The sequence below is a fragment of the Gopherus evgoodei genome, chromosome 9 (genome assembly GCF_007399415.2).
Source record: "Gopherus evgoodei ecotype Sinaloan lineage chromosome 9, rGopEvg1_v1.p, whole genome shotgun sequence".
Classification (NCBI taxonomy): Eukaryota; Metazoa; Chordata; order Testudines; family Testudinidae; genus Gopherus; species Gopherus evgoodei.
In genome coordinates, this window is record NC_044330.1 from 59,855,836 (window position 1) to 59,882,341 (window position 26,506).

Sequence of the window (26,506 nt, forward strand, 5' to 3'; positions counted from 1 at the left end):
CCCCCCTGCCTAGCTATGGCGCTGTCACGCGCGGAGCGCTGCCTTGTGCTGCTGCTGCGGCTCCTGTCGCGCGCCTTCCTCGTGCTGCTGAGTCTGGTGGCGCGCGCCTCCGCCGCGCTCGCCCCCCGGCCGCCCGCGCTGCCCCAGCCGGCTGGGGCGCCCCCCGCGCGCTGCGTGCCACCGCCGAGCCAGCCGCTGCTGCTGTTGTCGGCGAGGCAGCTGGCTCGGCGCATCCGCCGCCAGCAGGTGAGAGCGGGGCGGGGGCTGCTGGGATTTGTAGTTTGCCTCCCGGAGGGGCGCCCTTAGGGCAGGACTCCTGGATTCCCGGCCTAGCTTTCCTCCCCGTGCGTCGCAGTGAAGTGGCCGCTGTGCGCTCTGGCACTCCCGGGGTAGAGGGGACCCGCTGAGCTCCCCGCCCTCTCTTGCCCCCCTGGGTGTGTGTGTGTGTGGGGGGCCGCTACATACACGCGCTGCACTCTCCTGCCGCGCTGAGGTGGGGGAGAGCCTCTCTGTAGCTTGGAATCGTGCCTGCTTGGGGGGTGGGGGCACCCTCTGTATGCCTGATGCTGCACTTTGTGGGTAGCAGGTGGGAGTCCCAGTGCCAGGTGTGTGCTGTGGGATGGGGTACCAGTGCCAGGTGTGTGCTGTGGGATGGGGTATATGTGTGCAGGGTGTGGGCAGCCCCATTTCATCCCTTTGCTGGGCTTCTCTCAGCACCAGGAGAGAATACAGACAAAAGGGGCGCCAGGTCCCAGATCACGCTGCCTTGGCCAGGAGCCATCCAGCTGCACTCTTCTATGGGAAAGGACTAGTTCTCTCTTCTTCCTCTTGTCTGATAGATCATCCTGAGCATCTGCTGGGGAGAGAGATACCTGGCTGACATGATCAGAGTCTGTTGACTCAGTACTATGTGGGAGGAGGGGATGTCTGGAGAGCTGATCATGTGGAACATATGAATCCATAAACTCCCAGCTAGACCTCTCCTTTTCTCTAGTAATGAGCTGATTGGCCTTGGCAAAACAAGCCATCACTTTCTCCTGGTTAGGACACTACATAGTCCGACTTGGGCAGAATAATCCTTGAAATACGAGCAGTTCTGAAACATGGTGGACTTTTGGGAATTCTACATAGAGGAAGTACCTGTCATATAATTCTCAATGGAGGCATGCCTTGATGGGGGAATTTGTCAACATACAATGCAGAAGTGACAGGTTCGCCCTAATGAACAGTGCAACATCCAGAGACTGCAGCTTCTGGCACATATTATTCTAAGTTGATCCTGGGGCTTGTTTACACCAGTGGTTTTCAACCTCTTTTTGATTTGTGGACCCCTAAAAATTTTTGAACAGAGGTATTGACCCCTTTGGAAATTCAACCTGTGGTCTGCGGATCGCTACCATAGAAATCTTAGACTGAAAACTTCTACAGTAATGACAACACTGCTGTAGGTCAGGGTATTCAGATACAGAATGCCTTTTCTGGGATTTGAAGCTTTATTTTCATAGTCACCTTTTCAAAACCCCTTAGACATAGTCTGAGGACCCTATGTTGAAAAACACTGGTCTACACTAACGGCCCTGCAGCAGGGTAGCTGTAGCACTTAGTAAAGATTCTGCCTACGCTCGGACTGGAGCCTGAGCTCTGAGACCACCCATTTTATGGGATCCCGGAGCTCGGGCTCATGTGTCGGCCCTGATGTCTATATTGCCGTCTTATAGCCCTGCAACCCTACCTCTGCAAGCCTGAATCAGCTGACACAGGATAGCTGCTGGTGTTTGTCTACATCGCAATTACCCAGTGAGGCAATGGGAATATCTATATTGCAATTAATGGGTATTAATCTATATTAATATGACTTCTGCTTGAATCAAGATTAATCTTTATTCAGCATTGTTTTCTGGAAGTTGGTGTAGGCCACACCTTTGTATTAAAGTTGCCATGGGCCCCAGTCTGGTGTGAAAACAGCCCTAATCATCTCTCCTAATTTTTATGATCAGTGTCCTGTTTCTCAATCCTCTAGGAAGGTTGTGACACTGAGCACTGGATGCCTTATTAATGCATGACAAACCCCATGTCGGTAACCGATGGTGTGTAACGAATGTCTGCATCTTCCTAACGTGAAAAGTTGTCTGTACACAGTTCTGAGATTTTACATTTCTGATGTCATTCACTAGGCTGTGGGTGAGATGAAGGTTTTCGCACTTTATACTAAGGTGGATGATCAGTATATTGTTTCAGAAGGGAGATATTTTTCCACTACCCTAAGATGAATAGTGATGCATGCAGTGCTTAATTTGTAATGAAAGAAGTGCTTTCCTCTTATATCAGCAGTTTTTTAATTTTTAATATCAAACAGTTTTTTAAATTTTATAACTGATGTGGCAAACCCAGAGGTGCTGGGGCTATGAACTGTCAAGCCTGGAGGTGCTGGGGCTCAGCACTGACACAGATTAAGCATTGGATGCATGTGTTTTCAACTTGTGTTAGGTAAACAGTCATGCAATCTTAGACAGGGGTTTAGCTAGCAAACTGAATCTTGTGCATACACTGGCTGATCCATTGCTGTGTTCCTGCAATATAGCTATAATCTCCCAAGGTACAGACCTGCCAGTAATAATATAACATTTACCAAAAGCAGCTGTATAACACTAGTCTTTCAAAGCACAGCTGAAACATTAATTATGCCAACACTCCTGCAGGGTAGGTGAGTAAATGTTTTTCATTTGGGGAAACTGAGATATGGACAGACTAAGTGACTTGTCCCGTTCTGCAGAGCTAGGATTAGAAATTGAAAATCCTGATTTCCAGTCATGAATACAATCTGTGCTGCGTCTCTTTCACGCACTAGGATCCCTATAGCAGTAGGTGCAGTTAGAGATCTAGCAGCATGTTGTGAAATATCTGATGAAGAACAAAACTGTCCTGTTCCCATTAGTAAAAAATTGTGTAGTTGATCATGAGCATAGTTGCGTCTGTCCTTTTGAAAGTGGAAGTCCAGAGCCTGCGCAGAGGTCAGAAGGCCTATTCTATGGTGCTAGTATTCTTCTGGAGAATCTAAATTCCTTGGAACACAGCAAACTCCAGTCTTTTCATAAAAAGATTTAAGTTGTATGTGTGTTTTGTGAGAGAGCAGAGCAGCTAGCTAATTGGTTTCCTGTGTAACTAGTCCTATTTATTTCTACATGTACTTTGTGAAGCAGTCATTCAGGTTTATGATGAGAAATACTCGGGTAGATATTTATAACAATATTACGTGATTGCTTAAGGAGATAGTAGGTGTATTGTAAAGTCACAGTACATTTAGATTTAAATACTACATTTATGCCTATCATCCTGAAGTACCTAATGACCTGCTTGTGCAGGGATTAAGATTACTTGCTTATACTGAAATGAGCCAGTGCTGAAGTAAAATATGATTACCTTTCTATACCAACATTGGTACATTATAGATTTTATTTAGGCATGGAAGTGACTTGTCACTCCTTGTCTATTATCTGTACTGCACCTTTTTGCCTTTAAAGTGAAAAGTCTTTGGAGCAGGGAGCCCATTTAATTGTTTGTGTGTATCTTAACTAATATCCAATGGAATGTATATTCTCTATACATTTATAGTGCTATATAGTTTTACTTCTCCATTGCCATAGGTGAGCATGACACTTCACAGACAATTGAAAAGACAGATTCTTGCCATAAAAAGCCTACAAGCTAAATACTGTAATTGCATAATTGGAAATTTAAGTCAACAACACTTATAGGGAATAATGTTCCATATATTTAAAAAATGTCATTGCTTCATTTTTCTTCCTACAAAATCATCATAGGTCATAATCCTCCTTGTACCAAAACTTTTATACCATGTAGGAAAACATGAATGCATAATCACATATGAAAAAGAGTTGCCAAACTATAGAGTAGTCTTATTTGGTAGGATAAAATCAAGTTGCCTGCTCTCCTCTAGTATCAGATAAATCTCTGGTCAGGGCCTCTTTAAATTTTAACTGAGTAACCCTTAATAATGCAAAGCAATGTATTTTTGGTAATGGTGAATCAGTAGGGGGCATTCTCCCCCTTATTCAGTATTGAAGACAACATCTTCCTTAAACAACATTAGAGGTGCTGTACTACTGGATGTGCTGTCAGTCAGATGAAATGTCAAACTGAGTCTGTGAACTGTGGCTGTCATTAAGTGAAGGTGTTTTCCATTTCTTTTCCTAAACTGTTTTGCAAATGCGGCTGGTGCAGTATGGCTATCACATTCTCCCCAGAGATGGTTGAATTTGCATGGCGGTCAAGTGATCTGTCTATATGCAATCTGTAATATGCTTAGGGAGCCTTTGGGCGAAGGTGTGGGAAGTGTGCTGTGGAAACATACTGGGTAAGTAGTTTTTATGAAAGATTCTGTGGCACTTTTGGCCAGACTGAGTGTAAACCTCAGTGTCTTGGCTAAATTCCAGCTCTTGTCACTGCATCCCACCGATTTCCCCATGCCATTTTAAGCTGGATATGCTTCTTACTCTGATCTGTGGTGTAGGGTTGCTAAGTGATCTGTATTGAGGGGCCATGGTGGCTGCATTTCTATAATGGCTAGCTGATTCCTATGTAGAATTTGCAATGGAGAGATCCTGACTTTCCTTTAATTTGAATGGGAATTCCAGGGAAACGGCTACTGGGATGTATGGGTGTTTTGGGGGAAGTGAAGCGGTCAAGGAGGTAAGTGACCGCCACCCAGTGAACTGATATAGGGGCTCAGGGGAGCTGAAAGGCAGTCCCAGGAGAGCAGTAATTTAGTTCCCTCATTTCTTTTTCTCAAATCTCTAATTGCCCGAACATCCTGGTGACCAGCAGCCTCCCTCTCACCCTCTGTCCAGCCACCTGGTCCTAGTTAGTATCTGTTTTTGTTGTCTTTTGCAGGTGAAATGCACTGATGTTGTTCAGGCTTATATCAAGAGGATCGAGGAGATAAACCCGCTTGTCAATGCAGTTGTCAAGTCCAGGTGAGCCAGGGGAAAGGTAGGAAATGGACTTTTCTATAGTCCAGTTTAGCAGCTGTTACAAGCCATGATTGGCAACAGGGCAAGATAACCAGCCTCCATGTGAGGTTCTCCACCTTTCAAAATGTGATCACCCCACCCACATATGTGATCATTCCCCCCCCATGTCATGCTTGCAGGGGGGGGGTACGTTAGAACCGATTGATTTGTCAACCAGACATGACTTATGCAATGAATTAGCGCTGAATGCCTCAACCATCTGTTAGAATTGCAAGATTAACCCATAGTTTAGGTGAAATTAATTGTCACTGACTCCTGCGGAGGTTGTGATAGGTGGAGGAGCTCAGTTCTTCTTGCTCATAGTACATACTTTCTTTGCTGACATTTTCTGTAACTATGAGCAATATACACCTAGCAAGTAATTAAACTTGACCAAGTGACTGTGCCCTTAATGGATCATACATATTCCAGTAATATGTAACTATCGGTGATCATTCTCCAGGTCAGAACTGTTATACAAGTGGAATACAGGACAGAGGCCATTCTGTTCATAAAACACAGTAAGAACTGTTTAAACAATTAACATTCACAGCATGTTCTTACTGTTTCCATGGATAAACAGAGGATTCAGGGCTATCAACCTTATACCTTTTTATACCAGCCCGAATTCACTGAGCCTCCTGCTGCTATTTATATTTGCTCCATTTCTTTTTACCTTCTCTGTACTCCTTTGCAACAAGGAAGAGGCTAAAAAATGAATGATTTTTTTTTTCTTGCCTTTCACAGGCAGAATCCAGGATAGTTTTAAATCAGTCTAATTATTTTAAAATGTGATGTGTGTAAGTAAATTATCTTAATTCTCTATTCTAATTGAATAATTACTTACAGTGTAGATGGACAGAACTTTTCCATGTCACTTGAGTCACAGAAGTCCTGCAAACACAAGCTTCCAGATGAGAATACTGTACTTTCTAATTCCAGTGAGGCTGGAAATGCAATGAGCATGGTATCTCTCTCGGGTATTCTGCTGCTTCCAAGTGGTTTAGGAAACAGAGGCAGCTGATTCATTTCAGGGTTTGAGTCTTTGTTCAAGTTGGTTCTTACTTTGTTGAGACTAGTTCCTTCATCTCTTTTTCAGACTCACTTGCAGAAGAAACACAGAAATTTGGGTTAGTCCATATCTAGCTATTGATGAATGGATGTTATGATATTTGGCGACCAATCACACCTAGTGGTGAATGCATTTAACTGCAGGTCTGTCTACCCTAAAGATGTTGCATAGATAGGATATATACAGTGTTCAATTATTTTCTGAAAAAAAGTAGAACTGGTTAGGTTACCAATTTCTGGTGTGTGTTTGTCATTCATTGTGTGGGAGTAGCCTGATCTATAACTGTAAAAGTATTGAAATAAGGTGGGCAATCTGCCTTGTACTTCATATACCTCTTTTCTTTTGATAATTGCAAGGCATTATATGAATATTAATAAACTTACTGCCCCAAATCCCCTGTCTTACAGAATAGGGACTCAGCCAAGCTCACGCAGTGAGTGTGTGGCAGAGCTGGGAATGGAGCCCAGATTTCCTGATTCCTGGTCCTCTGTCTTCACTCCCCACCCCCTCCCTTGTTCAGGAGCTGGCCAGAGAAGGGCTCACCATGGTGAAGGGATAGTGATGGGGGTAGGGAAATGAGTAATGGGTTGCTTCATATTGTTTCCTTTACAACCTATCTGCTTTTAACACATTAACCTACTTATTTTTCACCAAGTCCTTCTCTTTCTTTGTCCACCCCCATCTAAAGGGCTGATCAGCCCACTCAGATGTTGATTGGGATTTGGTTAGAGATGAACTGGGGGTTCATCTGAGTCCAGTCAGAGACTGACCAGTTTTCTCTCCCTTCCCTCTCCTTGCCAACCATTCCCCTCAGGTTCGATGCAGCTCTTCAGGAGGCCCACCATGTTGACAAACTGCTGTCGGAAGGTCATGGAGATGAAGATTCTCTGCAGGAAAAATTTCCCTTCCTGGGGGTTCCTTTCACCGTCAAGGAGGCCTTCGCGCTGCATGGTGCGTTTACACACAGCCTTTACCGGGCGCTGTTTGGATTTACTCTGCAGCCTGTTGTCAGTTTGCTCCTTTCTCATGAGGGTCGTGGCTTTGGCATGGAGGCCAAAGTGGTGGAGCCTGCTAAACTGAATCCAACTGCCTCTTGAGAGAGACATGGTGGGAGAGGTAATATCTCTTGTTAGACCCACTTTTGTTGTGTTTGAGCTTATACCGAAGTTGGTCCAATAAGAGATATTAACTCATCCACCTTGTCTCTCTGATATCCTGAGACCCACATGGCTACAGCAACACTGCAAACAGCTCCTACCCATCAGTCTCTTTCCTCTCCCCTTTGCATGGCACTGTATTAGACCCACTGTGTGGGAATGTTAACTGGCCCATTGACGTTCAGCCACTGCTCCGTAAATATCAGAGGGGTAGCCGTGTTAGTCTGGATCTGTAAAAGCAGCAAAGAGTCCTGTGGCACCTTATAGACTAACAGACGTATTGGAGCGTGAGCTTTCGTGGGTGCGTCCGATGAAGTGGGTATTCACCCATGAAAGCTCATGCTCCAATACGTCTGTTAGTCTATAAGGTGTCACAGGATGCTTCACTGCTCCCTAAATTTTTGCTTTCTCCCTCCTAGCATGAGCTTCCCTGGACCACCTCCTGGAACACTCACACTGGCATAGCTTGTAATCTCAAGGGGATTGTTATTGCATCTCTGACCCACTATATCTGGTTTTTATCTTGTCACCATAGGGATGCCCAACACCTCTGGCCTGGTTAGCCGTCGCAATTTGATCTCCACGTCAGACGCTCTGGTGGTGTCACGGTTAAAGCAAGCTGGTGCAATTCCACTGGGTGTGACCAATTGCAGTGAGCTGTGCATGTGGTATGAGTCTAGCAACAAAGTCTACGGCAGAACGAACAACCCATATGACCTGCAAAGGATCGTGGGTGGCAGTTCAGGTGAGGAGCCAGGAAGCCAATACTACAGTGCACAGATGAGTTTGCCAGATTCCTCTCGTTGATCACTTTGCACTTTAAAAGCTCTGCAGATGTTTAACTGGCTAGCCACAAACATAGCTGTCATATAGCAGGTGGGCAAGCTGATATGATGGGAATTCAAAGGTGAACATTTTGGCTATTGGGCATTGTGACAGACTGATGATATTCTGTAATATCGCGAACAAACATCATGGAATTAAGATAAATGTATTGAATTAAGTTAAACCATATTGAATTAGGATTAATACCTTTTGAGTGTATTGTATTAAAAATGCAAACATGTATGTGATGGTGTGGCATTGTATGTACCTTCTCTAGTAGGACGGGGGTATGCTAATGAACTTACTCTGGCATTACCCCTTGAAGAACACCCCAGCCCCCCCGGGAGAGAAATGCATACAGGGAGTTCCCAGATTTACGATGCCTGACTTATGTTGGACGCCACTTATGACGCTTTTCAATTGACTACCTGTTTCACCCTTATGATGAAAGCCTATGACACTCGTTTTGCCCTTATGATGAAAGCTGGCAGGGAGGACAGCATACATCACATGCTGAGCCTCAGCCAATCATGATGTCACTGTTCAAACTTTCTGATTGGCTGAGCCTGGGGCCAGGAGCCAATCAAAGACAAGCATCAAGGCTACTTGGCAACAAGCTACTCTGGCCGTGGAAGTCAATCAGACAAGCGACTGCAAGGGACCCCTTCCAGCTCCATTCATTTTAACACAACCACAAAGTTATTTACAAGCAACTCTGTAAAAAGCAGCCCCAGTTCTGCATAGTATGTTGCCGGCATTCTGAGCAGCTGCCTGCCTTGCTGCCTACCTCCCCGGCTGGCTTCCCAGCCGGTCTCCCATCATTGAACGCAGTGCGTCTGTGAATAGGGGCATATCCAACATGTACAGCTGCTACAGAGAAATTTACAAGGAGAAGAGGGGAACATCTTTCTAAACCTTAGATGCTTTCTTTAAGATTCCAGAGAAGACTCCAGAGAAACCTGCAGCCCAAACTTCAGAGAAGCCCCCAGCCAAGAGCCTTTCAAAACGTTCTGGAAAATTAAAGCATATGTGATTTTATACATTTATGTGAATGGTGGGTACCAAACACTGATATTGCTACATTAGTCATCTATAATTTATTTAGTATAAAAATCTGGGTTATTGTGGTGAAAATAGTATATCAAGCCTTGGTTCAGAAACCAATCCCCCTTTATACTATTGATTCCTATGGGAAAAGCAGTTTCGGCTTACGACATTTTGACTTACAATGCAATTCTGAGAAACAAATTGTGTCGTAAGTCTGAAGACTCACTGTATAGTGGTTCAAACTGGATTCTCCAGTTATGAACAGACAAAGAAAAGACTTCTGGATAAAAGCCTGATTTTTAAGTGACTCAGGACCTTTTGCCTGATCCAGCAAATGGCCAGGATCCTTAAGGGAGGATCGGAAAGACTTGGTTCTTTGAGGCCTCGTAAGACTGTGTGCTTGTTCTGTGCTGAAGCTCTGGTGAACTTGTAACCACAAAGAAACCCCGAGGGTGGGGTGATCACTGATAAGCTTATTAGGGGGCATGAAGGTTCTTTTGTTGATTCTAATGCTTTTTGCCTTAAGAATAAAATAGATTTGCATTGGAAGTGCTATGTCGTAACTTATATCTGTAATAGTCCCTCGGTTATCAGTCTCTGAAGAGAAAGCAAGCAGGTCTTTTTAGGTTGACTGTCTGTGCTGGGAAATACACAGTGAAGGGAACTGTTCACCCGGGATGCCCCAGTGCGGTATCTCTCTGCTGAAGAGAGGAGCTGGAAGGGCGCTGGAAGCTTGATAGTGGATGCCCTCGGTGGACCCCAGAAGGGAAATACAGGGGCAGTTGCCATGACCTGTGACATCTATGGTAGCAGTGATGGAAACTATAATAGTGTGACTTGCATACGTGCAGTAAAAGCAAGTTCTATAGAAGAAAAAGCACAAAGGGGAAAAAAGTCTTTTTGGGAAAAGGACTAGTGAAAAGAGAAATGGGAAAATGGATTGTCAACAGCTGCAGACAAATGGGCTGATTGAGCTATGCAGAGAAAGGGAGATCAGCTTGAAGATGGAACAAACTCATAATGAGTTGATTTGCTTTATTCTAATGACCAGTCAAGAAACAATGCCAGGTTTGAAGAGAACCTCGAGCCTGCTGGCAGACAGCCTAGCAGATGGGGAGAGTCTTAGAGGCAACACCCTGAAGAGAAGCAGGGATGAAACTGACAGATACACAACTGTGTTCTGTCCAGATCAAGAACACCACTGCAATAGGAATGGTGGACAGCCCAACATCTGGAGCTAGGCAAGCTCCAGCTAGAGAGGGATCAAGTGTGTCAGGAAACCAGCAGCTTGCAGACTGAGAGCAGCAGCATCAGTATGAAAGAGAAAAGAGGGAGAAGCAGCGTCAGTATGAGGTGAGAGAAGAGAACAAGGAGCACCAATATCAGACTGAGTTGGAGAAACTGCGTCAGCAGAACCATAACCAAGTAGGTGTAGCCTGTCCCCAGGGGTGGTGTAATTTCCAAATTACTTGCTCGACATAGGGAGTGTGATCACGTGGATACTACATCCTTTTGAAAAGGGGTGTGAATTGAATAAGGTAGGGAAGGTGGACATGGTGCCTGACTCTTTTGCTATCTGGGACAAAGGCCTTGGACACTTTTACCCTTGTGAGAAGGAAGGATTATAAAGATTATGATAGTTGTAAGCAAGCTTTGTTGCAAAGGTTTGAGTTGACCCCTGCAGTGTATAGGAGAAGGTTTCAGGGAGTTCAGAAGAAAGGGGACATGACTTGTGCTGAGGTTTCACCTCAAATTAAGGGTATGTAAAGAAACAGGGAGCTGAAGGACATGCACTCTCAGGCTTTCTGCATGACTGAGGGGAGATGCAGTTGCACTGAACAGTGACGGATATCTCCTCTACTTCCCATCTGGCATCACTTCAGGGCTTCCTTGCTGGAGTAGCTTCATGCTGGCATCAATGAGTAGTTCTGACATGTTTACACAAATTGGGCAAAACACATGGGCAAGAAGCTGCTCTTCTCCCACTGGTCCCCTCGTGCATGTGTAGCTGGAGGCTCCTGTTCTATCTGTGTGCACGATTGCTCCCCGTGTGGATGGTTGGTTATCACTGCCAGAGTGGTTCTAGCAGAATCCCAAGAGATCACCTTATTATCTTTCACTCCTCTGGCCCACACTCGAGTCCTCCTCCTTCTGGCTGAGCAGGTATAGACAAGACTGTATAATAGGAGTGCCATTCAGAACTGACCTGAGGGGTTGCTGTTGAGTGACACAATGGCTTTCCGGGGAACTCCTCATGTCTCTGGGGGCAGAACATGCTGCCTCAGCAGAAAGAACTTCTAGCCTTCAACAGCTTAGGGCATGAAGCCAGGATCAGCTAGTGTCTGGTTTTGAGTGCAGTGAATTAAAATGAAAGATGGGAGATTGCTGGCTGGCAGGAAGGAGACATCAGGAAAGAGTGAAGAGAACGTCACTGAGTGGAAGAGAAAAGGAGAAACTGTTATGAGCAGAAGCAGTCTCTCTTACTCTGTGTATGTACAGCGCCTAGCATAATAGAGCCTGTCCTTGGTTGGGGCAAGTACGCCCTGCTGTAATATATGTAAACAATGGTAACTATAACCCCAGAAATCCTTGTCTTCAGGGTTCTTTTGGAGGTGGGGCTGGGGCAGAAAAATCCTGTGTAAGGCTTGTCAGAGTGGAGGAGCCAAGGATGAATGCATCCATGTGGCTGACTTATGGGAGAAGATGGGGATGCAAAACAGCCACATGCACCATAATACATCTGGCTTCCAAGAATGCAAGTTAAACCTACAGGATGGGAGGCTGTCTTGGAAGCAGTGACTCAGAATGACTGAGGGATCATTGTAGATAATCACCTCTACATGAGCTCACAGTGCAGTGCTGAGCAGAAAGGACCGATGTGATCCAGGAATGTATAAAAAGGCAAACATCAAGTAAAAGTGAAAATCTTGCTTCTGTATGCAGCATTGCTAAGACTGCTGCTAGAATAGAATAGGACTGTGTTCTAGGATCCTCACTGCAAGAAGGCTGTGGAAATACTGAAGAGAGTTCAAAGGAGAGCACAAAAGGGATCCAGAGGCTGGAAAACAAACCTTATAATATGAGGCTTAAGAAGCTCAGTCTATTCTGTTTCTCGAAGACAACTTAGTGAGTGGGGTGGCTTGGTCACTGTGTATAGGTACTTACACATGGAAAAGAGGTCTGAAAATGGGGGGGCTTTTCAACCGTGCTGACAAAGGCATAACAAGACCCAGCATCTGGAAGATGAAGTTAGACAAATTCAATCTTGAAATAGGATGCAATTTCCTATGGCAGTGAGGGTGGCTGGAACAGCTGACTGGTGGGAGTGGTGAACTCTTCATTGCTTAGAGTCTTTAAAATAACATTAGCTGTCTTTCTAAAAGATATGTTTTAATTCAGCTGCTGGGAGATATTCTGCAGCTAGGTTCATGGGATTTGTGGTGGACAGTTGTGGTCCCTTCTGGCTTGGTAATCTGGGTCTCCATGTTAATTCCCTTCTTCCTGGACCCTGGGGAGAACAGGATTGCCTGCATTGCCCTCAGCATACTCGTAACACTCGCAGTTCTGCATTTAAATAACTATAATCCAGTCTCAAGCTTCAGGGCTTCAGCCAGTTGCCTGCAGGGTTCAGGAAGGTCTTTTTCCCCCAATGCACAATTGGTGCATTCTGGTTTTGTTTGGGGTTTCTTTTGCCTTCTTCTGAAGCAACAGAGATTCTTCCTAGGTGGAAATGGACCACCTGGACTGAGTAGACTCTCTCTCCTTCGTGGAGGAGAAGAGGCTGAAAGTCTGACAGCAGACAAGCACAGACTTTCAACTGACCAGTTATTTTTGCAGAGGCACCAGGGGATGAAATGGAGGTGTGCGTGTGTGAGAGAGAGAATGAGTGAATCTTGCAGGTTCTCTTACATTGCTTCTATCTCTGTACCAGCTTGTTGCTGCCATGCCAGTGGGTCAGTGCCCTGAAGTTTAGAAAATCAGCTTTTTTATATGCCTGGTTGGAGTGTCTTGCCTACATGCTCAGGGTCATACTGATTAGCAGATTTGGGGTCATGGAGAATTTTCCCCCCAGGTCAGATTGGCAGGGACCATGGGAGGTTTCTCCTGCTGCTGCAGCATGAGGTGTAGATCACTTGTTAGGCTCATCTGAGAGTATCTCACTTAATCAATTCCCTGCCCTCACATGGGCCTTGGGCACTGGTGTCACCTTGGTCTCTCCTGGTCTCTGCCTGTGGCACCAACAGTTTAGTCTCCTGAGGACTGAAATAGGAAAAGTAATAGGGCTCAGCATGGAGGTTTCTGGGTGAAAGTTAGCCTGTGATAAGCAGGAGACCAGATCTGATGGTCCCCTGTGGCCTTAAATTCTGTGACTTTCTCCATGGAGAGCAAGCAGAGCTCCTTTGTTCTGCCACCGGCTAGCTGGCTGCCACAGCGGTGAGCATGAAGGCAGCATTACGCAGTGGGCATAGGGAGAAGTGATAACTCTCTGTTTTTTGTTGTCATGCAGGTGGTGAGGGCTGTGTCCTGGGAGCTGCCTGCTCCGTAATTGGGGTGGGCTCAGATATCGGCGGCAGCATTCGGATGCCTGCTTTTTTCAATGGAGTCTTTGGACATAAACCCACCACAGGTACCGAGTGTCCAGGACTGAGAATTTGCATCTTCTCCCCCGCCCCCATCAGAAATAACCCTGGATGTTTTCCCACTGGCAGGGTAACCACAGGTATCAGTGTGGGTGTGGGGGGAGGTGTTCTGTGTGCCCTCCTGTGACATATGTATATCTTTTTTTTTGAGAGAGGATTTTCAGTAATAGCTTATTGTTGGATGCTGGAAGTCAAATTCCTCTCCATTGTTAAGTGCCTGGAAGCTAGTAGAGTTACACCAGAGTTGAATTTGGCCTGAGAAGTTAGAGAAGCTGACCCTGTCTCCTATATTTTAGGAACTGGAAGCTGAGACTGGCCAACAGGATGGGTCACTCAATGATTGCCCTGTTCTGGTCATTCCCTCTGACGTATCTAGCATTGGCCACTGTAGGAAGACAGGACACTGGGCTAGATGGACCATTGGTCTGACCCAGTGTGTCCGTTCTTATGAGTCAAACTCAGGGAAAGTGTGGTGACATCAGACCTGACACACTAGATACCAAATCCTTGCAGTAGGACATTGACAGGGTCAGTGTTTCTGACTCAGCAACAAAATGGCTGGGTGTTCTTGTAGCTACAGCCTCTCATTATTCTGTGAGCCTCTCATTACCATGAGGTTCTGTCAAGTAACTTAGTGGCAGGGTGACCTAGTGTGGATGGACTGTAAGCAGCAAAGCGACATGCTGCTCTGGTCTGTTTCAGCTGTGCACTTTTCCCCCCAAGTGGCATGTGAATTATATGAGTATGTGAATGGTGCTCTCACATGGAGGAATCCCAAGGGCAGTTCTCCTGTGACAATCACGTTGGCTGAAGTTGTGTTTGCAAGTATGCACTCTGCTATGGGATGGCTAACTCATGTGCCTCTGCGCTTCTAGGAGTGGTCCCCAATGATGGTCAGTTCCCCAATGCTCTGGGGGTGCGGACGGAGTTCCTGTGTACGGGTCCCATGTGTCGCTATGCTGAGGACCTGGAGCCCATGTTGAGGGTCATGGCTGGGCCTGGAGTCCGAAAGTAGGTTGCTCTTATCACTTTGTGAAACTCATAGTTGATCTCAACCACTTTCTGGCCAGTAAGGCATATATTTGATTATTTCTGATTACTCCTTTAATGTGCCATATGTTAAGCAACTGGTCCAAACTGGTGGATGACCGTATACTAGTCTATCAAGAGGGGATGTCTTAGAATTCAGGTTGCAGAAATCTTTAAGTCTTTTAGCAAAACTCAGGGACACACACGTGCAGCATCTTGCATGACAGAGTTGCTCCTTCAGTAGCGGTGCCAGCTTGGCACCTGACACCTGGGTTAGTCTCTGTATTGGATCTCCTGTGTGCCAGTGCTGTAGGCATTGACTCCTCACAGACAGTCATCCTTCCCCCTTGTGAGTGGTATACGTTCTGTCTATTTGAAGCTTCACACAGGGAGTCCTCTGCTACAGAGTTTTGGTGGGAGTGAAATATACTGCTTGAATAGCTCTCTGCACAGGGCCCAGAACATGGGAAATGGCTTAAAATAAATGCAGAGTCACTGTACAGTATCTTATAGGTTACTTCTCCCTCCTTCCTGGCCAGATTCTTACAGCGAATCCATCTCATTCCAGCCGCCATGACCCTTACTGGCTGCTCTTGGATCCCTCTCCCTGCTCTTACCTCAGCATGTTCAGGTGTAGTCCTTTCATTCCAGCAGACAGAAGGACACTAGCCAGTTGGGGGCCTGTGCTTTTGCTCCCTGAGGCCTCCCTATCCTGCATGGAAGAGAAAAGACTGAAAGACTGACAGCAGACAAGCACAGACTTCCAATGGACCACAGTTATTTCTGCAGAGGCACCAGTGGTGAGAACAGGGGGGAACCTTGTAGGTTCTTCTACCCTGTTTCTGCCCCTGTACTGGCTCATTGCTGCATGTGTGTCCTTTACATGTCCGTGTTCAGCTTTGTGTCTACCTCCGCACTGGCTTTCCAATGCCCATACTGAATGCTGTTCCTGATGTTTGCTATTGGCTGAGCAATCTAATGTGCAGGGGCATCTTGAGAGGCCAAGATTTTCTTAAAAGAAATGTAGAAACTGCTGACCCAGTGATTGTGTGTGACAGTGAGGCAAGCAGTCAGACGTATTTAATGCCAACACCTAGGTATTTGTATGTCAGTAGCAACTGTCTCCTTTCTAACATGACAGAGATAGTATAACATCCCGGGGAACTTTAGCAAGTGTGGGAGCAGTGTTTCAATCTAGGGAATAGCAGGAGATGGAGACTTGTGACCCAGGTATTGTTCCTTCCACTGCAGGCTAAAGCTGGATGAAAAAGTGTTGCTGGAGAAAGTAAAATTCTACTGCATGGAGCATGATGGTGGTTCAGTTTTCGTGTCCCCTGTGGACAGGGAAATTCTTCAGGCCCAGAGAAAGGTAAGAGGGACTTGGTTATTCAGGCATTCAGATACCATGGTGAGACGTATGGTAGACAAACCTGGAGGGAGAGGTTCAGAGAATCAGTTGGATAAGAGATGACCTGCTCTACCTATGTCTGTTCCATCTCTTGTTTATCATGGCCCTTATATGCTAGTACTTTTGAATGGGATGCTAATCAGTTGAATCAAGAGCATGTTGGCAGGAGGCCTGAAGTTAGCTATGATTAAGGCTACATTTTAGTCATGGGTATTTTTAGTAAAAGTCATGGATTGGTCATGTGTGGTAAACAAAAATTCACAGCTAGTGACCTGTCCATGACTTTTACCCGTGACTAAATCTTGAGCCCTCTTGGCGGAGAGTACGGTGGGTGCTTGGGGGGGGGAGGGGGCACCGCGGGACCCCCACTGGTGCTGGGGGAGAGGGGTTGGGGGTGGCAGGCTCCCTACCTGGCTCCGTGCGCCTCCCCAGAAGCGGTGACTTGTCCCTTGGCTCCTAGATGGAGGTGCGGTCAAGGAGGTTTGCATGCTGCCTCTGTCCCAAGCGCCTGCTCCACCACTCCCATTGGCCAGGAGCTTAGGAGCTCAGGGAGGGACATGTCGCTGCTTCCGGGGAGCCCCCCAAGGTAAGTGTCGCTCAGAGCCCTCCCGCTTCGCTGTCCTAGCCCTGAGCCAGCTCTCACACCCAAATTCCTGCTGCTGCTGTGGGGGCAGTGGCGCACTGGCTCGAGACTGCCCCAGCAGTGGCTGGTACAGCTGGTTCAGGGGCTGCCCAAGCTGCTCAGGGGGCCCCCGAGCCAGCTGCACCAGCCACTGCAGAAGTCCCGGAGGTCCTGGAAAGTCATGGAATCTGTGACTTCCGTGACCAACTAGCAACTTTAGATATGATGCAAGTCATAAACCAAATGAGTTTGGTTGACTATCTAATCTCTAGTGGAAGTGTGTTCACATTATATATTCCTGCACATGCGCAGAATTCGTGTGTCCAGCAGAATTTTATTTTTTTCTGCAGAAAATGTTCTGCCCCAGAAATGCTGCAGTTCCGCCTTTTGCCCACCAGAGCTCACTGTGGCACCAGAACAGCCAACAGTATGAATGCAGTGGGCTGTTCTGGTGCCACAGTGGCCTCTGGTGGGAAAAGGGTGGAACTACAGCACTTTCTGTGAAGAAAAAAAATTCTGTGCACGTGCAGTGGCACAAAATTCCTCCAGGAGTACAAGTTCATCACAGCACCTGGCCTGTTAGGACAAAGTGGGGCACATGGGGCTGCTGGGGAGGGGGTCACAGACTGGAGTTCAGAATGGTTAGTGTGGGGGACAGACTGGAGCATGGGCTCAGGAGCTAGTGGGGTGACAGTGTTGAGGCAGGGGCTGAATGGGAGTGGGGAACTGCAGAGACCCATCGGGATGAGGGGTGTGGGGACAGGGGCAGATGTGTCTGACGGAATGGGAGAGGCTTGGGAACATCCAGGGTCTGCATGGAGGAGGCTACCCAACTCCCTAACAATCCTGCCCTCCCTCCCCAAAAAACAACAACAAAAACATTTCATACTTCTCTCAACCACACCCAGCAACTCTCCAGGTTTACTCCAGGCTCTTTCCATCTCCCTCAGCTCCTCTGTTACCCCTGACCAAGCCGTTGCACTGCTTCTGACAGGTGCAGGAAATACAGTTCTGTATTGTAATTTAAATGAATTACTCGAAGTTCTGTATTAATATATCTAGTAAGGAATTTATTTGTCAAAAAAATGACCGGAATCTTTTTTTTTTTTTTTTTGTTCTGTATTGTTACAGACATACTTGCTGACAGATATTTTGAAATAAATTACCAGAATAATTGATACTAGTATGATTATATTATGTTATTTTGACAAATAAAATATGCAGAATTTTGCAGAATTTTAAAATATTGTGTGCAGAGTTTTTTATTTTTTTGGCACAGATTTCACCCAGGAGTTAATTAAATTATAAAACTACCAAATAATTTACATCACTGTCAGTCTTTGCACAGAGGAGACCAGGACTGAAATAGCCAGGGGATACTACAAATTGAGATTGTAGTGCATTATCAGAGTTGTATACGGGAAACTTGTCACTTATTGCATACATCATTAAAAGATGGGATCTAACCTAATGGTGAGCCAGCAGCACACAGAGTTAGGATGCTGCTGCTTAGGTCCTGTCCTTCAGATGAAATGTTAAACTGAGGTCTTTTTACTTATGTCTAGTACCAGTTTATGTTGAATCTTAAAGATCTAACAGTTCTAATGTCCAGTTTTTTGGACAAGTCATTCATGCAGAGTAAGCCATGAATTCTTTACACAAGAATAGGCTGTGCAATGTTCTTGCCAAATTCCAATTTGGATAATTATATTTTACCTACATAAAAGTCTCCTTTTTTATATTATGAAGATCCTTTGGGATCTTTTAGAAGGGAAAGAGCCATAATACTAGTCATAAAAATGTAATGTTTATAAAATCCAAGGGTGGGTCTTGAGCCACGGCTGTGTGTAGAATGCCTTACTCCTTTTGCCCTCACAGTCATTGCCCAGTAGAGTGTTCTACCACTGTACCTGATGATGAAAGATGCTATATTAAAAAAGTCCTTTTCTGTTGTGGTCCCCTTGATGCTAGTTTTGGGATACCCTGACTTTAATTGACAGTTGCAATGGGAATTTTCTAGGGAACATCAGATCTTCATCAAATGGAGCTGACTCTACCTGTTGGCCTTGAATATGGAGACTTGCATGCTTTGGACTTGTAGTACCCCAGCAAAATAATAAAAATAGGAGTGGTTCCACATCCTGTGTGACAACTCTGTGGGCTGTTTGGCCCACTGGCCTTAGCTAACTTAGCTTTACCCAGGCCCACCAATCTCTCATTGCTTCTGCGAGTAGTGAAATATCACATAACATGATGGATACGCTCTTCCCCTTGTATTTCCATAAGGTGGTGGAGCACCTGGAGACTCAGTGTGGGGTCCAAGTTCAGTATGTAACAATCCACAAGATGAAGTATGCTTTCCAGATCTGGTCTGCTATGATGTCTTCCCGTGACAGTGATGGGCAGGTGCGTCTGATTCTGACCAGGACACAAGCATAATGGAGCAGAGAGGAATCTGTTATTTGTCAGTAGACAGAGAGGGGGACGTGTACATGCTTGATAGGTTTTGGACCCAGCGGCATGTCTTCTCTTCTTCCACTATCTCGCTCCCCACTTCCACCTCTATCTTCATGTAACTTTAAGCATTATCCTCTTGCGTCAGCCATTTGTGAGGTGACTGTAAATCCACTGATCTAGCAGGTGAGGGACGCCTTTTAGGATTCTTGCTTTGGCCTTTTCTGTGCAAGTCCTTACAGACGCAGCTAAGCAGATGGTTTTCTAACTAGCTTACCTTGCTTTCTTTTCACTCTTTTCGCTGTCAGCAGCAGAAGGGTGATGCAGGTCATGACTGAAGTGCATTAACACTGCTGAGAAGTGGGGACAGGCAGGACTGAAACTAAAGATGCTGTTTATAAATTCTATAGTCAATTGCTTGACAACACTTTTTGGTTTGTTATGAAATACACTCGAGACCACTACCAGTGTCAGTCAGGTTTATTGCTATGAGTCAATAATAATACAGTACAGGAGAAAGGTTCTATGTGATACTGGTGTCCAGAAGCAGATCTATGCAGCGTTGTTACAGTCACCTTACACATGAAGTCTGCTCCCAGAGTTATGTGTTTCAGCTGGTTAGTATCTATAGGATGATTTTACAAGTTATGTATTCATTTACATGTCACTAAAATTCAACCCATCCGTTTGTTGCAGTTCCTTAACTTGTTCTGTTCCTTTCATTATCTTTGTTTTGGATACCAGCATTCCAGGTTCTGGTCCGTGAAGGTTCCTTCTTGGTTTGCACCAGGGTAGAACAATCATATGTCTTGTCCTCTTCCTTTGGCACATTCCAGTACTGGTCCATGAGAATAACACTCTACCAGTTGCTGTTGTAAAATACTCATTGGTCCTGATAGCTTGCCTATCTACTTAAGCCTAGGCTTACTTCAGTTAATGCCAGGTGTTATGGGATACTTACCATAAGTGAACAGGATTATAGTATAGGTATAAGCCAAGTTAGGTTATATAACTGCTATGATATTTGTTCTCAATGCTATTTGTGCTTAATGCATATATATTTATGGATGATGTATGTAATAGCCAGCATATAGTGGTCAGCAGTGCTGCAAGTTAGTGTTAATTTTCTTTGGCAGGTCTGTGTGATACGGCTTTTGTATTATAATACCTACCTGCTCTGTGTTTTGCTTAAATTGCTGGTGTCCATCTTCTCTCTCACTCATTTTATTTATTACTTCTGACTCTTCTTAGTGTTTGTCCTGGGCTCCAAGCACTGTACAACAGTATTTCATGTCAAAATCCCATAGCATACTTAATGGACTACATATGCAAATAGCAAAAAGGCTCATCTCCCTGAAAGACACAATCCCAAGCAGCTCTGCCATGTCCCCATTCAATCAATCTTCCTCTTCCCAAGATCCAGAGAGAAAAGCACTAACTTTCATGTAAAAATGGTGAACATCCATAAAAAATATTTACTTCTGCCCCTTATTGCATCATCTGGGGTACACCATCAGAAGTATACAGTGCCAGTGGTTGAGCACTCTTCTTGCTGATGAGGATTTCCCCACAACCAATACAAAATCTCCCTGCCAGCTGAAAATATACCACCTCAATTCCTCCTTTCTTCTGGATGTAGTGGGTCCTGTCAGTTGGTTTAGCAGTATGTGGGAAACCTGTCCACACCCCATGTAAGTCTTGTATTTAACAATACTTTTCTGTTCAGCTATAGATGGGGATTGGTCACTTCTGGTGCAATATGTGGTCTCCCCACCCTGCACCCTCCACAGAGAATGCAGATAATTTGGTGACTTTGATAATGCTGCTGGTAATGAGGGGTTCAGAGCTGTCTCTTATCCCACCACTCACTGCATATTAACTACAACCCCCTGCCAGCATTGATGTGATGTGTTTGTTAATTGCAGGAAGCACAGCTGTTCACAGACCTGCTTGGAGATCATGGGAAGCCCGTTTGGCCGCTGTGGGAGCTGATGAAATGGTTCCTGGGGATGTCTTTGCACACCATCCCTGCCATTGGTAAAGTCAAGCCATCTCATTTAATGTGGCTTTCCGTTTAAAAAAATAAATAAACCCAAGTTAAAATGAATTTGCAGTTGTTTATAATCCTAATTTACAGCCTGCAGCTATGAAACAAGCTCTCTTTGTATGATTGTGATTGTTTGGGTAAATACATTCTGCATCCTTAAATTCCTCCCCAGCTCTTCCAGTTGGAAAAGGTATCGTTCATAACCTATCCTAGACAATAGTGGTATGCTGTTATACACAGTTGCCACATTCCACCCAAAAGATCGCTGCATTTAACAGGGCATGAGTGATTGTATAAATAGTATAGCGTATACAGTGACATAAGTAATGTAGCACTTGGAGGAGGTAGAGGATATGTATGTTTGTGGCATATGACTGAATAGAAAATATTGGTAGCTGTGGTACGGAGTTGGGTGGGAGTTCTTTTTTCTGGCTATTGAGTTTTTTACTGGAATGTTGCTTCTTCATTCCAGTCTTGGATTGGATTTTCTCTGGGATCAAGGCAGGTACAAATTATTTCTAATAATATACAGTAAGCATTTGCAAATATTTGAAGTATGAAAAAGCCAAGGATGAAGAATTATTTAGGGTGATTCTTTGCAAAGGAGAATGTAAGTAGACTATTAGAAAAAACTTCTGAATGCTGAAGTCATGAGGTTTATCTGGCTATGGAATAATCTCCTAAGGGAAATGGCAGAAATCTCATTGCTTGAGTCATTTAAAACTGTATCAGATAAAACATTGGACAGTGTATTGTAGAGTGTGGTCTCATACTGGCAGAGTTTGTGAGAAGCACGGGAAGAATAGACCCAATAACCTTCTAGAAATTATAGAATGAAAAGATCTGTTTATTCTAGATTCTCATGTGAGTCAGTCCATGCTTCTGGGAACACATCTCAATGGGCAGGGCATGACATGCTCCTGATGATGCTGTGATAAGACAGGAGTATTTTCTTTCTGACTCAGACTTAGAATGGGTCTCTTTAAAACACAAAAACTCTCCAGGTGCCTCACATAGAGCTGTTTGAACCCTTTCAACCTTGAATTCTTTGCTATTACATGTAACAAATGTGGCTCTTAGACATTAAAGAGTTAATAATAATCTTCCTAGATTCTATGGTGAATATGGAGAGGAATGTCACATTCGATCATCCTGCATGTACAGGTAGTACCTGTTCTAGCCGCATGCAAGCCAGGAGGGAGACAGTCTCCTCTCACCTGCTCCTGGAGCAATTCCCATGCTCCCGTGTCTAGTCTTGCTAAGAAGGGGATATTTGCCCACGGTGCTTTGTAAAGGAGACTACACTGTGTGATATACTGTCTCTTGTTTGCCTCCCTGTAATGCTGCATGTGTGTTTGCTGTTGCCTTATAGCCCTGGCACTGACAGAGAAGCTGATGAAACTCAATCCTGGTGGGAATGCCAAGCTGGTGAGCATGGGTCACAACCTGCGGACTGAGATGATGAACTTGCTGGGGACTGATGGGATGCTTTTGTACCCTTCCCACCCCATAGTGGCACCTAAGCACTACTTTCCCTTGGGGATGCCTTTCAACTTTGTGTATACAGGTGAGCAGCCCTTGAGTAGTGGGAGAAAAGCTGCAATCTCAGCTGTGCCAGAAGTAATTGGGTAGCACTGCACTATCTCAAAAGGCCTGTTCCCAGTAGTGAGGGCATATCAAAAAAAGCTGGGGAGGGGGGGTCTCATGAGAATCTTTCCTTTTAAAAATCAGGGAAATGTATTCACAGGTTCGAGAGAGCAGTTTAACCATGTGATATCTCACCTTGGAGGGCTTTCTCACCCGGGATGCACTGTTCCTCTCACCTGTGCCGCAAAGCAGTTGGTACCAAGCAGTGGTTGTGTTGGTGGTCCCTTGGCCCATAATCCTAGATGGGGAGCTCTGTGGAGCAGGCCTATTTTTGTTTTATTCCTTTGTATGCTGCTTAGGGTCTGCTCAGAACTTTTAGGGGCTACAGTAGTGTAGATGCTACTGCAGAGCTCATTCTGAGATGTGATTTTTCTGGTTGCACGTCAAGAGACTTGTTCAGATACCCTGCAGGGCCATTTCCCTTGCACCTGCCCATTAATTGAAGAGTAAAACTTTAGAAGAGTGGGAGCAAAAACCGACTTATCTTTGGGATGAACTCTTGAGTTCTTGCTTCTGTGTCATAGGAGCCACATAAGTGCTATCTGAACACAACACTATATCCAGGTTCACATGGGTGGAGAGAGCAGCGTGGATGACCCCCCCCGCCCCGCCCGGACATTTTAATTGGGGCAGTTACTTGTCTAATGGAATCGTAGCCTGTGGCAGGTGCTTCTCCCCACCCTGTAAGTGATGGGCCGTGTCTACAACCACACTTTAAATCCATATGGCATTTCTGGGCCTCCTATTGGTGATGGCCATTTGACTAAAGTGTGACTGCAGTAGCATGGGAACCCTCATGTCAGGGAACCTAATGGATCACCTTCATCCTCTTTACAGGATGGGTGTTAAAGCTGTATTACATATGCCCCTTTTTAGCGAACATCCAAGGGTTGCCACCCATCCTGAGATTTGCAGGATTTGTCCCATTGATATGCTTTAGATGGCTTTCTCAAGTCTTGAGTTCCTTTGTCTCAGTGTTGCCCTGTGATACAGTGTGGTTTTGGAACAACTTGACACTGTATAGAACTGGGGTTGTCAACCTTTCAGAAGTGCTGTGCTGAGTCTTCATTTATTCACTGTGATTTAAGGTTTCGCGTGCCAGTCATACATTTTAACATTTTCAGAAGGTCTCTTTCTATAAGTCTATAATATATAACTAAACTATTGTTGTATGTAAAGTAAATAAGGTTTTTAAAATCTTTAAGAAGCTTCACTTAAAATTAAATTAAAATGCAGAGCCCCCAGAGCAGTGGCCAGGACCCGAGCAGTTTGCTGTCAGCTCATGTGCTGTCTTCGACACCCGTGCCATAGGTTGCCTACCCCTGGTATAGAACATCCTCATGAAAAAAGGGCATCTCGAGGTCATGACCTTTTGATGCACTATGGTGATGTTGCATGACTGTTGTCATCTCATGTGATGCAGTAGTTTGACTTTGTGAGACAAACGGTCTAGTGGCACTTGGAGATCTGCTGCTAGTTGGGGGCTCCAATATGCAGTTTTATCATTAAAATTGGGAGATTTGTAGAATCTAAGGCCAGAAGGGACCATTGTGATCATCTAGTCTGACCTCCTGTATAACACAGGCCAGAGAACTTCCCTAAATTAATTCCCATTTGAACTGAATCAGATCTAGAAAAACATCCGTCTTGATTTAAACATTTTCAAACTGTCCTTGCAGTCTGTACTGGGTCAAATTCACTGCTTACCCTGTGGACTCTCCAGAGTCCACAGCAAGTAACTTGGGTGAGAATGGATTGCTCACATGACCAAGGATGGAGCACTTTGTGTCTATTCTGATATGCCCTTCTCTTTCTTTCAGCTATTTTCAATGTCCTGGGCTTGCCTGTCACCCAGTGCCCATTGGGCTTGAGCAGTGAGGGACTTCCCTTGGGAATTCAGGTGGTAGCAGGCCCGCACAATGACCATCTGACACTGGCTATGGCTCGATACCTGGAGAAGGCTTTTGGAGGCTGGGTTTGCCCTGGAAAATCATAACAGTGATTCCTAGGACCCCCTCATGGCAGGAACATGGAGACAATCTTTTCCCCAAAAGCTAGCAATTGGCAGCAGTGCCTGTTTGGATCAGAACAGTAACACTCCCTCCCACACAACCTAACTTCCTTTCTAAAGCAGCGTGGGCAGGCTAGCTCGGCCAGGACCAAGTGCTCATTCTCCTCCAATCAGTGGCCAAGTACTACTGCTCAAGCTCATGTTTTTAACTGGAATTTCCTCCTCTTCCTGCAGACGATGATGGGAAAGGGAAGGAGCGAGCAAGTATCCCCAGTCAGCTTCTTTCTTTAGGAACCTCAGAGTTCTCATGGATTCTGAATGGAAGGCTCATGCCCTTGCTGGGGAAGGTGGTAGCATGTGCCCGGATTAGGTGGGCTTCCATTGTGAGACCACTACTCTTTATTTTCAGTTATTTTCCTTCTCCGTTATGTTCGCCTCTTAAAGACAAAGGAAAGTGACAGGGAGAAGGGGCAAGCTGGCCCGTGGTACTAAAGGGTTATTTAGGGAATAATCTTCCAGCATGGTGCCTACTGGAGAGCAATGTTCAAAACTCCCATGAATGTGTAAACTTGCTTGCTGTGCAGCTGGGATGCTCTGCTTTCTCATCTGCCTAACTTAACTGTCCATGCACAACAGAGTCACTGGCTACCTGCAGCCCAGCTGAGCTGAGTTGAAGTGAACAGGTTTTTGTATTTCCCCCACTACCTGTAGAAGGGAAAAGGGTTGCATGGGGTGTTTTTCTGCTTTAAAGCATTTAGCGCTAAAGGCAGTGTACCCAGCCTGGTAGCACCACCTCCTGTCCTCCATGCACAGCTGCTCTTTCAGGGCAAAGGAAGCACTGGTCTTTGACCTGAACACTGACAGCCATGGAGCTGAAACTGTTTGGGCTCAGAGTGAACTCTTGCTGTGAGAGACCTCCTCTGCTGGGATCGTTATTGCACCAGAAAGAGGGAGAAGACATTTCTCCCAGTGTCATGAGATGGCTTCCCCAGCTCTTCCTTTCTCATCCACTCCATTGGGACAGTAGATTGTGGTTAAGCTGCCTAAGACACTTTTCTGAAAGGGATGAGGGAAAAGAAACGGTACTGCTAGGTGTAGAATTTTGTCCTCCCTTGGCTCTGGGCCCTAATTCCATGTGGCCCCCAAGTGGGCATGCACAAACACTGTGAGCTACCCGCTGTTTCTTTTGAGCAATGGTGTATGTTTATCAAATGTAAATAACTCAGCCGGTATTAAAGAGATTGCATCCCTCCAGTTCATGGCATAACTGTGTCCTCATTGCTGAAAGCTTGCAATTGTTACCATATGGTCCCAGGCTTTGTGGTTTCACTGGATGCCACCAACTTGGGCTGAGTATGTTCCTGCATATGAGACTTGGCTTGGGCTGAGTATGTTCCTGCATATGAGACTCCAAGAAAAACTGAGGGCACTGTTCCCCTGAACCATGTCCCATTATCGTGGTGGTGCGCTTTATTTCACGTGAGATGTCAATTGAAGCTGTTTCCAATTGTGGTCGT

General features: G+C 45.4%; 1 protein-coding gene across 3 annotated transcripts; it reads left to right on the forward strand.

Annotated features, from left to right (window-relative positions):
- FAAH2 (fatty acid amide hydrolase 2) lies at positions 1-26,242 on the forward strand. 3 transcript variants are annotated; one of them, XM_030575312.1, is made up of 12 exons: positions 163-246; positions 4,912-4,994; positions 6,130-6,160; positions 6,917-7,053; positions 7,795-8,004; positions 13,639-13,758; positions 14,647-14,782; positions 16,052-16,169; positions 19,117-19,236; positions 21,210-21,321; positions 22,704-22,898; positions 24,799-26,242. In XM_030575312.1, exons 2-12 carry the CDS (start codon positions 4,976-4,978, stop codon positions 24,972-24,974), a joined length of 1,374 nt encoding a protein of 457 aa, XP_030431172.1. In that variant the 5' UTR covers positions 163-246; positions 4,912-4,975; the 3' UTR covers positions 24,975-26,242. The 3 variants fall into 3 exon arrangements, with proteins under 3 accessions (XP_030431170.1, XP_030431172.1, XP_030431171.1); XM_030575310.1 differs by lacking the exon at positions 6,130-6,160 and having other exon boundaries at positions 1-246; XM_030575311.1 differs by lacking the exons at positions 163-246; positions 4,912-4,994; positions 6,130-6,160 and adding an exon at positions 6,165-6,245.
- The last annotated feature ends 264 nt before the right edge of the window (positions 26,243-26,506 follow it).

Excerpts from the sequence above, each read along its gene's own strand:
- FAAH2 (XM_030575310.1), top strand. The coding sequence starts at position 16 with ATGGCGCTGTCACGCGCGGAGCGCTGCCTTGTGCTGCTGCTGCGGCTC. Across the intron at positions 247-4,911 it reads GGCGCATCCGCCGCCAGCAG|GTGAAATGCACTGATGTTGT; the intron begins GTGAGAGCGGGG and ends TGTCTTTTGCAG. Across the intron at positions 13,759-14,646 it reads TGGACATAAACCCACCACAG|GAGTGGTCCCCAATGATGGT; the intron begins GTACCGAGTGTC and ends CTGCGCTTCTAG.